General features: G+C 34.8%; 1 protein-coding gene across 13 annotated transcripts in view; it reads left to right on the forward strand.

Annotated features, from left to right (window-relative positions):
* The first annotated feature begins 314 nt into the window (after positions 1 to 314).
* LOC125652124 (uncharacterized) overlaps positions 315 to 13,189 on the forward strand; it is a 37,810-nt gene continuing 24,935 nt past the window's right edge. For 3 of the 13 annotated variants that reach the window (XM_048881091.2, XM_056165609.1, XM_056165611.1), the window contains exons 1-9: positions 8,571 to 8,642; positions 9,361 to 9,445; positions 10,177 to 10,299; positions 10,383 to 10,496; positions 11,677 to 11,754; positions 12,080 to 12,204; positions 12,356 to 12,442; positions 12,533 to 12,625; positions 12,749 to 12,862. In XM_048881091.2, coding sequence (XP_048737048.1) covers positions 9,379 to 9,445; positions 10,177 to 10,299; positions 10,383 to 10,496; positions 11,677 to 11,754; positions 12,080 to 12,204; positions 12,356 to 12,442; positions 12,533 to 12,625; positions 12,749 to 12,862 — 801 coding nt within the window. In that variant the 5' untranslated portion in view covers positions 8,571 to 8,642; positions 9,361 to 9,378. Of the gene's footprint in view, positions 398 to 6,936; positions 7,367 to 8,570; positions 8,643 to 9,360; positions 9,451 to 10,176; positions 10,300 to 10,382; positions 10,497 to 11,676; positions 11,755 to 12,079; positions 12,205 to 12,355; positions 12,443 to 12,532; positions 12,626 to 12,748; positions 12,863 to 13,189 lie in introns of those variants that run through there. The other 10 variants (XM_048881092.2, XM_056165608.1, XM_056165605.1 and 7 more) reach the window with 10 other exon arrangements.

Consider the following 13,189-nt stretch of genomic DNA (forward strand, 5'->3'; position numbering starts at 1 on the left):
TAAAGATCAGAAATCAAAAAAATGAATGTACAGTCACACACACATATCATTCAACTTCTTTTTTATGAAGTTTATTGAAATTTAAAGAAACCATATTTTTATTGCAGGTTGCATCACTCTATTTATGTGGAGGTTCACGTCGAATCATGGCTGAAAGAAAATAATTCCTGGAACTTTGCATGTTTATGGGACTTTCCTTATGAGGTAGGCTCTCCAATTTTTTATGAGATGTAAATTCAAGTATTGTGTTTGAAATTTTGTGAGTAAAAACCATGAAAAAAGGATTTAAATATTTTTTTGAATTTTTGTTGTAGAGGTGGGTGATTTGGCTTTTGACCAGCTGATTTTGCACGTGCTTGACTTCGATGTAAACAAACTCTCACGCCTTGCTGGATGGGTATGTATTTTTTGGTATGAAAATGCTCATTAAGAACTGTACTACATGATGTGAAAGTACAACTTCTGAAAAGTTTACTTTAAGGCAACAGGGTCAGGTCAAAGGTGAGTAATTTTGGTAAGAACATATAGGCAAAATTAATAGAGTGGTGCAACCTACTCAAGTCCTCCCATCAACGGCACCTATCGGCAAATTTATAAAGTATTAAGAACAAATAGTGTAAGGAACAATAACTCTGGGTAGACATTAAAAATGTCCTCATACAATGCGCTTCTGTCAAAATACCGACGCAGTGTCATATATTTACTAAAGTACTTGGAATAATCTTGTTCTGCAATAGTAAACAAATGTTTTATGACACGTTTTGAAACGCGTAGCGTAGGATATGAAAGAAAGAGATCACATGGTTTTGGCTGTTTGTAAACAATCATCGGGTGCTGCTAAAACGTGGAATGGAAAATGGAACGGATCGAACGTAAAATTCTTAGCTGACATTCTGGGGGTGATCGGCAATTTGTAAAATCAAAAGGCTTATTGTATTATGTACGAGGGCAGCAGAAATGTCATTGAAAACGGGAAGTCATCCTTATGTTCCACCGTTTCATATACTTCGTAAATTAAACATACACGTACATACATGTACTTACATGGTATATGCACATATGTATTTTAAAATCGTAATAACTTACTATTTAAGCAAGCACTTGTGTATACTACCCCTTTTCCCAGAGTTGTCATTTTTTGACATCCTCTCTCCCACCGATTGTGACAATACATGTATGTTGTTTCACAAATATAAAGAAAATTGAAAATGAAAAAATAAAATACCGAAAAACAAATAACCTTTCAAATCTTATTATTTCTTCTTTGGTATTCACCTTTAGAAATGATTTTACAAACCTTTCCAATTAATAAGAGATGTTCATTCCCCTGAAAACAACATTGAAAAGATAAAGTTACAATGGCAACCTTTATTTCTATTTTTCAGCTGTTGTTTTTGCTCTCTCCCTTTTCTTGTGAAAATGTGATCGCCATTGACAACTTATTCTTTCCATTATCTGCCCACATATATTGCTCTTATAGTGCCGCAATTATTCTTATTAATTGTATTCTTGTAATTTCTTGTAATATTCTTGTGACTTTCTAACTTTTATACAAACATTTACCTAATGCCTGGTTCACACGAAGAATTTAATTCGCATTAAACGTAAGTTAATGCGAATTAAATCTGAACCGCGTTCACGCGGAAATTTTAATACGCATCCGTGTGAACGCGGCATAAACTTAATCAATCTATGTTGCAGAGTATTTTAAGAGGAATTGCTTTTACTGCTTATAAAGAAATTCCTGAAATTTTGATTTTGATGAAATTAATGTATTTGCCCGATTGGAAAAAAATCTTATCTGCATCTATCATTTTAAATCCCCATTAATTATTTTTGCTGAAAATATCTCTAATGCATATCACAATGTATTGCATACCCCTAAAGTCCAAAATAACTCAAAATAAGCCTTTTTTTATATTGAATACCATTATATCCAGTATAAGGATATTTATAAAAACGGCTTATTTTGATTGATTTTGGACTTATGGGGTATGCAAGACATTGTTGATATGCATTAAAGAGATGTTCAACAAATATACTTAAAACTCAACCATGTAGCTTATTCGGGGGGGGGGCTGAACTCAAGCACCTGTGAACTATAAATTGTTATGTAATTACCGGTATTGATTATCGTGTGTTTAACCAGACCAGTAGCCGGCCAGCAATTTCAAAAAGGGGGAGGGGATGTGAAAAGTAACTGGGAACAAACCACCCATTTTAGTGTTTGGCCAAATATCCACAGGGACATGAAGTATATAAAAATTAGGGATATAGTATAGACACCCACTATTATTATATTACAGACAAAATTACCGGTTCCTGTGATTTTACAGACATGGTATAATATTCATGAATCAGTGAGGTAAGATAATTTTTAAAACGTGGATAGATTCTGTCGTAATGACACTCCTGGAACCTAGAAAATATAGAAAGATACAACATAGATCTGAGAGAAATATTTATTCATGGTTCGAATTTCCTCCATTGTTTATATATAGATGAGTACAAGTTTCTTAATCCATAAACCCACATCCTCGTTTAACGTCCAGGGCTACGTTCCTTGTCGATCTCATAATGAAAATAGAAAAATAAAATGGATTCAGATGAAAATAAAACGTAATGAAATTAAAAGAAAAAATAGGCCTACATGAAAACATAATAAAAGTGTCGCCTCTGAAACTCTAGCGGATGGAGTATACTAGTTCCATCTCGTAAAACCGCTACAAAATCATCGCACGTATATAGTTATGAGGCTGTACGACATATCATAAATTATTTCACCTGTTTTAACCCAAATTATTTGATTTTGAATCGATGTTTACAAATAACCGCGTCACTCTGCCATTTCAAGTGACAGTCACGTGACCAGTTCAAACTTTCAGATCATCGGTGGTCTTATCTATGTAAAGCTGTGTATTTTGTTATAACAGTACCGTACCATAAGTTTAATAGAAATATCAAATACCTCTTAGTAATTCGTTGTTTTACGCTCTTTCAGCCTGAAAACTAGACAGTTGCGTATGAGTTAATACATCATGTTGGGATTCCCCTGACGCGCGTGGGTCTATTTATAGACGTCTATTACATGTACGCACTATATTTACTTTCTAAATAACATTCGCACTGTTTTCTTTTACAGTCAGATCTTTTCAAGCATGTAATTAAGGGAAAGTTAATAACTTTATAAAGTAATTAATCTGCTTTAAAGTAATTATGTACAAAAATAATACATGAAAATCGGGGCATACAGCTTTAACCTATTGATCAGTACTTAACAGGAAAAAACCAAACTAGAATCAATTGTTGGAGGGGTATCATCGGTTAATAAGCTTCATATACTATTTCAATTTAGGTACATTATGAGGTGTATTCGTCATTATTTGACCTGGTTACCACACAATACGGAGTCAAATTAGTGGAAGCTGTAACAAGTTTTCTGCCCCCTCCCTTCCCACTTTCTACGGACCTGTCTGTGCATGCTAAGCATACATCATAACAAGAAATGCTTCGTTGTTTGGTAAACATATAAGAAGAATAAGCTTTCTGTCATATTTTAAGTTTATATGCATGCACCCTCTAACCTTTAATCTATTGTGAACTACATTTTCATTGGTTAATTTGGATTTTAAATTTCGAAATTCGAATCTCGTATTTAGAATTTAGAATCTCGTATCTTGAATTTCGAATCTCGAATGAGCCTTCTGCGCTTTCGTAGATTTGTATGAAATACACTACTGAAGAGAGATTAACAATATCAACTGTTGACTGTGCATGAAATGAATTTACCTCTGTTGATATGTTACATTATCATACATCATACATGTATTCACTGTATTGATAAGAAAATGAAAACAGTGATGAGGCCTGTGGACGTTGTTGTGTATTACACTTTTGTGCAAAGTGTGTTCTGAAGCTAAAACAAATTTACCGGTATTATACTATAATACCATGCAAACATATATAGACTCTAACTTTTAATTTAGAGATAACGTTATGTTATTTTCAAATTTAATACAATGATCCTACAAAGCCAATATTAAATTTAATTTTTTTCTTTGTTCTAGTAAATTGAGAAGAATGGAGTTTTATGTGAAAATTAAAGAAAATCACAATATTGTTTGGAATCATTTGAAAAACATTCAAAATTATATAGATCTGGGCCTAATTTTCTTTCTCTTACATATGTATTATTAAGTACCCCATTTTAATCCTCGCCTAGAGTGCCAGGGGCTCCTGGATTGGACACATCTATAGCACAGTAATTACAAAATCATATACAGGTGTCAATTATGACATGTATTAAAGAAAATAATGTTATATAGTACATTATTTTCTATAAATAGAAACAGGGAAAGATATTGGCTGCGATAATATTGTTAAATTCAGAAAGTTGATTCAATGTTTTATATAAGCAAAAAAATTCCCATAGCTCAAGGTATTTTAATTCTACACAGGAGAATTCATCGTTTACCCTGTGCTACGCTACTTGAGGCAATACACCTCAAATAATGGGTTTCTAGGTCATATAAAGGCGTTATTGTTACATAATATTATATAACATATATGAATATTCGCAGACGCATGTACAGTGGATGCAAAAAGAGGCTTAATCCTCACATAGGGCACCATGGATTGGATACTTAAAATATAATAGGCATAATTAAAAAATTGCTTGAGAAAAGGAAATTTACTTTCACATGTTTTAAGAAGTGTGATACTACTTCTTGCTTCATACTTAGATATTTTATTGAAAGTAGACATTAACGGCAAACTGACAACTCAACTGTACGACAAACGGGATGATTTCAGCTTCTCCATCGTCAACTTCCCATATTTATGTAGCAATATTCCATTATCACCTGCATATGGTGTTTATATGTCTCAACTGATTCGATATGCGAGAGCTTGTTCTGCGTATAGTCAGTTTTTAAATCGAGGTAAGCTACTGACAAACAAGTTGATGGTACAGGGGTTTCAACAGTCTCGATTGAGGTCAGCATTTCGCAAATTCTATGTTCGTTATAACGATCTAGTTCGTCAATACAACCTCGCATTGGGTCAAATGCTGTCTGACGTGTTTCATACCGATTGTTAAGCCGTTCTTGGCACACTGATTTTGACTGCGGATAACTCCGTTTACCTGATCAGGATATAGGGCTCACGGCGGGTGTAACCGGTCAACAGGGGATGCTTACTCCTCCTAGGCACCTGATCCCACCACTAGTGTGTCCAGGGGTCCATGTTTGCCTAGCTATCTATTTTGTATTGCTTATGGGGGTTATGAGATTGATCACTGTTCGTTATCTTTGCCTTGCATGTAACAAATTAAAAATTATAAACCATTTTTTTTAAAATACAGGATACATTATGTAAAAATCTAAGTGGAATTAATTCGATTTAACATTTCTTTAGAATGTGAGATATATTGAGATTATACACTTAGATTTGATTTAGATCATGAGGTATACTTTTGAGATTTCATCTGGCGAATGAAAATACCTTAGGAATCATTTAAGAACATTGGAATGCGATGCGGCAAATATGTCAGAATTTATCAAATGATTTAAAATTGTTTTCGAATCATTTGAAAACATTCTTGAGGTTGTCGAGAAATACAATTACATTTGATCGAGATGAAATGATGAAACATATTTCTAACATTTTATCAGAGGAATGAAAATTCTGTTGGGTTAATGGTTTTAATGTTTCTCTGAGTGGTATTGTGTGGTGACATTGTGTTGAGGAAAACCCAAATACTACTCTTCTTAGATGTCATTTAATAAAAAGGCGCACTCTTCACATATCAAAACGAGTTTGTAATTTATTCCAGCAAACGTTTTATGCATTGCTATTTCACTGCAAAATGCGTTCATTTCATTAATTTAACAGTCCCATTACGTTATAAATCATTTTTTTTAATAAGGATCGAACTAAATCGAACAACAATATGGATTACTACAAAACACTTTCATTTTTCCATTTCATGAAAAATATTTCATAAGGAAATCCTCATCTTATATACTAGTATAGCATGCATTTATAATTGTTTAGAAAAGTGTTCCAAACTTCCAATATTTTATTCTTTCCTTTACTTAGCAATTGCAGTAAATTATTGAACATTTTGTTTTGATGTGTTAATAGTATTATCATAACTTGTATATCCATACAGCGTCATTACAAGCCAAACCTAGCGATTCTCAGTACTTTCAGTACTTTGACTTTTATACCCTACTGTAACCAGGCTAAGTAATTGGATGGATCCTGAGGGATTGGTACAGAGTTGTAACTCCTTTTGTTTTAGTAAAAAGGGAGAGAGCATGCAACATAGCTTTTTCAAATTCTCGGGACGCCCCTAATGCACTACGTATACAGCTGCATGAGACAGAGACGTTCACAGTACAAACGAAAGGTTTTTATGATAAGCTGTATACATACATATCATAGAGAGTAACTATATCTTGGTCTCCACTGGCCCAACCTTCCCTTTTGAAAATGTTGTGACCAATTTAGTATATATATACCTATGCAATGGCTAGGAGCGAGATAGCGTGTTTATTGTCAACCGAGAAAGAAACTATTCCCAAGACAAAGGAAGAGCCGGTGGAGTAGTAAAAGGCGAACATAATAAGACTCTCTTATGAGTAACCATGAAATATAAGGTGATTCCACCCGAGGGTTGCAAAAGAGCTGTGAAACCCGAGGCTTTGCCGAGGACTTTGCCGCTTTTTTGCAATCCCGACGGTGGAATCACCTTAATATTTCATGGCAACTCATAAGAGAATATTTTTCTCTCATATTTCTAGAGTTTTCCGTTTTCCTTGTGCCTAGCGACGCCATTTTGAGAATTTTCCAATGAATTAATTTTTCGCTGTACATTAAAAATAACACCAGAATCGAATTCTACGACCTTCTTTCCTTCAAATCGGTCGACGAGTGTATAATTGAATTGTATTAAAGTTATTCCTCTTTGAATAAATCAATAATCAGGGTGATGCGTGACGACACGGCATGGCTAGACTTTCGTTTTCCACGGGTGCAAGGACTCGAGTCTCATGGACATTGTGGACACTTATTTGACCTGAGACACGGACAGTAGACATTGACAGAGTGAATGTGGAGGTAAGCCTAGAACTAATAGACCGTGTGGGCTGGGTTTCTGTGAACTGGCATAATGCACCGGATGACATAGATGTACTCGACAGCATTTGTATGAGGAATTTGTGACTGTTGTTGAGTGTGTAGTAATTGTTCAAGGAATGTGTATTTTTGTGTCCGGTCACATACACCTGGAGATTATCAGGGACATTACAATCTGTCATTTTTTGTACAAGAGCTTTGCAGACGCTAGTGTTCGTCAATCGAGGTAAGTTGCAGGATAGTTGTGTATTGATTATTACATCATGTGATATGAAAGATAAACGTCACGTGATATGAAAGATAGAAATATCTTTCATACCTTTCTTCCATAGAATATCTGTATCTTACATACGTAGATATGAGAGAGAAAGTCTCTCTCCGGTGACAATAAACACGCTATCGTCCTCCTAGCCATTGGATATATGAAGGAGTTTTATCCCGAAGCAGAATAAACTATCTTCCAACAACGAAGAAACTAGTTCCAGCTTATAGAAAATAAAAAGAAAAGTATTTCCTATAAATACACTTATATTATTGCCTCCGTTACCGAGTGGTTAGAGCATCACGCTCAAAATCACACGACCTCTCACTTCTTTCGGCGCGGGTTTGAATCCCGCTCGCGCTGGTAAGTGAGAAAGTTTCCCAGTTTACTTTCGGAAGGTCGGTGGTCTCTTCCCAGATACATTGTAACTGGGTTCTCTCTTCCACCAATAAAAACTGGGCGCCACCAGATAACTGAAAAAAATGTTGAGTGTGGCAGAAAACATCAATAAATCAACCAACCAATCAATCAATCAATCCATCCAAACTTCTTAATTGTAAACAAACTTTGCAGTGCCTAGATATATACCATCTTTTATTTTGAGTTCACAGGGATATACAACGAATCGACATATGCGGAATGAAAATTATTTTTGTTAATGGATAAAACGTTGTCGATATATCTAACTGTTGAATTGAAGGTCACATCAAAATATTTGTAATTCTAGTTTTTTGTTAAATTCTGCTTCATAAGATTATAAAAACAGTTTCCTCGCAATACAACTAGAAGTTGTACGCTGTGACGTATTTGTTCACCATGACGTCGTATTGTGCGAAGTACACAGAGGTACATTCATAACAGCACTGGGTTTTTTCGGACAGCCTTAGCTGTGTTTAAGATTGTGATTTTAATGGAATAGTCTGCCTCTCAACAGCCATCCAGAAGCGACAGCGTTTGAATGACAATGATATTCGATGTCCTATACTTTAGATATTGTCACTTATTTGTTTCTTTGCGCTCGAGTTTTCACCTTTAAACAGATAGTTTTTTGTGTGTGCTTTTATTAACATTAGCTCGTACATTAAATGAGGATTGGTGACGCATATAAAATACTTATGATTTCTGTTATCATTGAGATATCAGGAAGTTCAAAACAGGGAAATTCCATCTCAAAATTAAATTTGGGAAGTAAAATTAATCTATATTAAACCTGTCTCCACACACAGGATGTGACAATAAGGTTTGTTTTGTAAATTCTATTTACTTTATAACATGAATATTGATGGCATGCTCCAGTGAATTTTCTACGCATTAACATGACGTTAACGTCAACGTTTATGCTCATCACATCCAGAGTTTCCCTTTGCAGGAAAGATAGACCTAAAATCAATTGTTTATGTTCATTAATGTTCACTTGTAATGACCAATTGCATTTTAGGCTCAATAATTTGGTTAGTTTATATGCAGTGAAACATTTTGCTATCACCACGAATTGAGACCAAAGTATCAATTGAATAAAAGATTTGTCCTTAAAAAACCTAAATGGAAAAGTTTAAGGTTTTTGGACTGAATCATTTAATATGCATAGCAGCTATTTATTGGGCTTTTCTGTTATGTTTGTGTCGTTGTTTTTGAAGGAAATAACAGTTCCTTGTTGAAATACTCACAAGTAATATAGATTCCTCTCTACTTAAACATAAATAAATCATGCATCATGGTAAATGAATAAATCAAGACAAGGACAAGAGAACAACATAAATACGTTCCTGTTCGAATTGTTTAGGAATGATTACGCCCCAGGAATTTAAAGCGGGCATTTTCTGAAAATTGCGATACCGTGTCACATATGCTTACATTGAGAAATACAATTGATGCTGCAGCAGACATCTGACCAAATATGTTTTGGTTAAAGCCAAATAGTACTTCTCTATTTTCTGTAATTATTTCCTTTGTACAAGGTTTTAGGTGGAGCTTAGATGGCACTAGATTTCCAAAGAGCGCAGAAACTTTGGAATGCACAAGCCCAGATTGAAGCTGCAAATAGTAAGGTGTAATTATAGACATATACATAGTAGCATTTTTAACATCCATGAGAAACAATCACTATAGTCTTAAAAAGTGAAGATAAAGAGCAATGATCAATCTCATCGATCTCATAAATCCTAGGAAGGGGCCTCTGTGGCTGAGTGGTTAGAGCATCGCGCTCAAAATCACACGATCTCTCACCTCTGTCGGCGTGGGTTCGAATCCCGCTCGTGCTGGTAAGTGAGAAAGTTTCCCAGTTTACTTTCGGAAGGTCGGTGGTCTCTTCCCAGGTACATTGTATCTGGGTTGTCTCTTCCACAACTAAAAACTGGGCGCCACCAGATAACTGAAAAAATGTTGAGTGTGGCGGAAAACATCAATCAATCATAAATCCTAGCAGGAATACAAATTGAGCAGAAGGCAACGCCTATTCCAGGGTATAATAGAAATATAGAATGAAGTGAAAGAGTGTTTATTTTATAAGCATGCTATTTCATTAAGAAATCTTATAATTTTATCATCCGTTTATAACATATTTTCATTTGCATAAAGTTTGCTTTCTATATCGTCTACTTTTAATTCCCCTCGTTCACTTTATGACGGAAAAAAATATATATATTGAGATTGATCCTTGTTTATGATATTCACCTTTTCATAGCTGTTTTGTTGGGGGTTTTTTGGGGGGGTGCAATGTTTACAATATAAATAATCTAATGAAATCTGATCGAACTTTATCCTTCTTTCTCAAGATTGTAGGCGACGGTATCAACACGGAAGAGGCCCCTGTAATGTCTTTATATTGGACACATCATCAAGTCTTGGGGAAGACGGCTTCACTCAGATGAAAGATGTATTTAAGACTATACTAGACGGTAAGATATCTAATTTTTCTGATATGATATACTCATATACAATATGATGATAGGATATGATTCGGGCATTGATATCATTACAGAGTATGCGTGTCATCCAGAAATTGATGAAAACGTAAGTGTCATCGTTTGTGGAAGAAACACCAGATTTCAACATTATTATTCAAATCAATACGCTGATATCAAAAGATGTGTTGGTAAGTCAAATCCAAATCAACATTTAAACTTTGATGATTTCGATGGTACCCTTCTATCCGTATTTATACTGTATGAATACGTTGGTTTTTAATTTTACCCATATCGAAATTGAGAATATCAACAAGTGCATTTGTCACTCTGATTTTGACTGCGGATAACTCCGTTTACCTGATCAGGATATAAGGCTCATGGCGGGTGTGACCGGTCAACAGGGGATGCTTACTCCTCCTAGGCACCTGATCCCACCTCTGGTGTGTCCAGGGGTCCGTGTTTGCCCAACTATCTATTTTGTATTGCTTGTAGGAGTTATGAGATTGATCACTGTTCGTTATCTTCACCTTGCATTGATAAGGTGACATTTTGAAAACATGCAACGGTTGTTCAGGTTTGGTTTCACACAATTAGGCTTCAAAGTTTAGCCATAAGACTTTGTAGTTCTCTTTTTAACTTCACAGAGAATATATACTGGTGTGAAGAACAAACAATTGTCACAGAGAATAAATACTGGTGTGAAGAACATAAATTTGTCATCTAGAGTGAATGTTATAGCAATATAGGGTGTTGTTATCGAATGTTCTCCATCACTAAGTCACAAACGATAAACTTGTCGGTAAGGTATTCAAATCATAACGGGTCAAGAGGATTCCATGGTATATTTTTACGTTTTACAGAGAAATATATATATATTGTGTTCTAAACAAATGCAAGCATAGTAAAAATTCGATTTTGTTTAAATTGTGTGCGCCACGAAGGATGACGATGCGTACATTCCTAAGGAGTCTCACCTTTTAATGTATTGATTTATTTGTCTAGGTTTGGGTGAGACGCCCTTTTAATGTATTGATTTATTTCTCTAGGTTTGGGTGAGTCTGACCTTTTAATGTATTGATTTATTTGTCTAGGTTTGGGTGAGACGCCCTTTTAATGTATTGATTTATTTCTCTAGGTTTGGGTGAGTCTGACCTTTTAATGTATTGATTTATTTGTCTAGGTTTGGGTGAGATGCCCTTTTAATGTGTTGATTTATTTCTTTAGGTTTGGGTGAAATGTCTTTTTAATGTATTGATTTATTTCCCTAGGTTTGGGTGAGATGCCCTTTTAACACAGTTGTAATATGTTGAATCTGATTTGTCTGTAGACTGTACTGTTATTGCCAATTTATTCTCTATTTTGTACAAGATGGTCTTGAGTTTGGCGGATTAACTCCTTTAACCGCGGCGTTTATCCTTTCCCTTGGAAGTCTTCAAAATAGAGCTGGTGAGAAGAATATATGAATGTTTAGTGTACATGGGAGTATCAAAATTAATGATCTGTTAAATTGCATTCTTTCACACAACATATATGCCTGCAAATAATGTTTGTCAGAATCTGATATACTTGTTTAAATGTCATACCTTGAATATCTTCAAAACGTAGTCCAATTTATTCCTCAGATCTGCGAGACAGACATACAGATTCACAGCTAATAAATTATCTATAATTACACTAATACGAGATGAAATCGGCAATGTATATTTTGTTTTAAATATTTTTAATGGGTAGCACATGTTTTTCATTGCTTTTCATCTCTAATTCATTTAAGCTCATTCAAGAATGATGAATGACTTCCATATTCATCCTCGAATAATTCTAATTTCGGATGGAAAACCGACAGATTTTACAAGTACCAATGACGTTGAAGACTCGCCTCAATGTGAACGAGACGAGGTATGCCAATAATGCAACGTTAAAAGTCTAGCGGGGATCGAAATTCATTTATTTAGCACTCTCTCCATATAAGAATACAAATACATGGACTTGCTACACAGAAAGTTGTTTAATTGTTGGCTTATTTGTTTATTTTATATTTAACACTTAGGATAAAGACCATCTACTTCAACTGACAAGAAATATCGGAAGGTGCTATCCTATATTTTGTATTCCAATAGGAAAAGACCCAGATGTTGTTAGTATAGTGATCAATCTCATATCATCTCACATATTTACACTACTTGCAACATTTGCCTAAATGTAACTGTCTTTATCTATATTTAAGGTACTTTTGGAATTTATCAGCGCTCAGTCAAGAGGAGGAAAGATAGTGTATCCATCCGAGGCTAAACAATTTGCAAAATATTCAACAAATATAGTAGGGACACTAATTATCTACTGAAAATTATCTAAAATGCAAACGTCACTTCTTAAGTTATAGTTTGTCTTAATTATATATCATTCGCCTATTAATAACTTTTGGGAATTATATCATTTACAGCGAGCAGCCTCTCTTTTGCATTTTACGATGAAGAATGATGGCAATGACAGAGAAATGATATTAACGTTACTAGCATGCACAATGCCCTACAAAGAGTTCACAGAAATGGATCAGGTAGTGCCACAGGGACATTAATATTTCTTGATATATCCTATACAATGATCAGGGTCATCCACTTCTTAGAATTTAACCACTGAGGAGAATGAGCACAGCTTTGTTCGACAACAAAAAAATTGATTTGTATATTTATTATTAGCAAAGTACACTATGAAAAGGTGATCATAACGAACAGTGATCAATCTTATAATTACTATAAAGAATGTACTACTAAGAGTATGATAAACACGGACCGATGCACACGCCAGGTATCTGTAGTAAGCATCCACTGTCGACCGGCTACACCCACTGTGAGCCCTGGATCTTGCTTGGGCAAACGGAGTA

This window comes from Ostrea edulis, chromosome 5, assembly GCF_947568905.1.
Source record: "Ostrea edulis chromosome 5, xbOstEdul1.1, whole genome shotgun sequence".
Classification (NCBI taxonomy): Eukaryota; Metazoa; Mollusca; class Bivalvia; order Ostreida; family Ostreidae; genus Ostrea; species Ostrea edulis.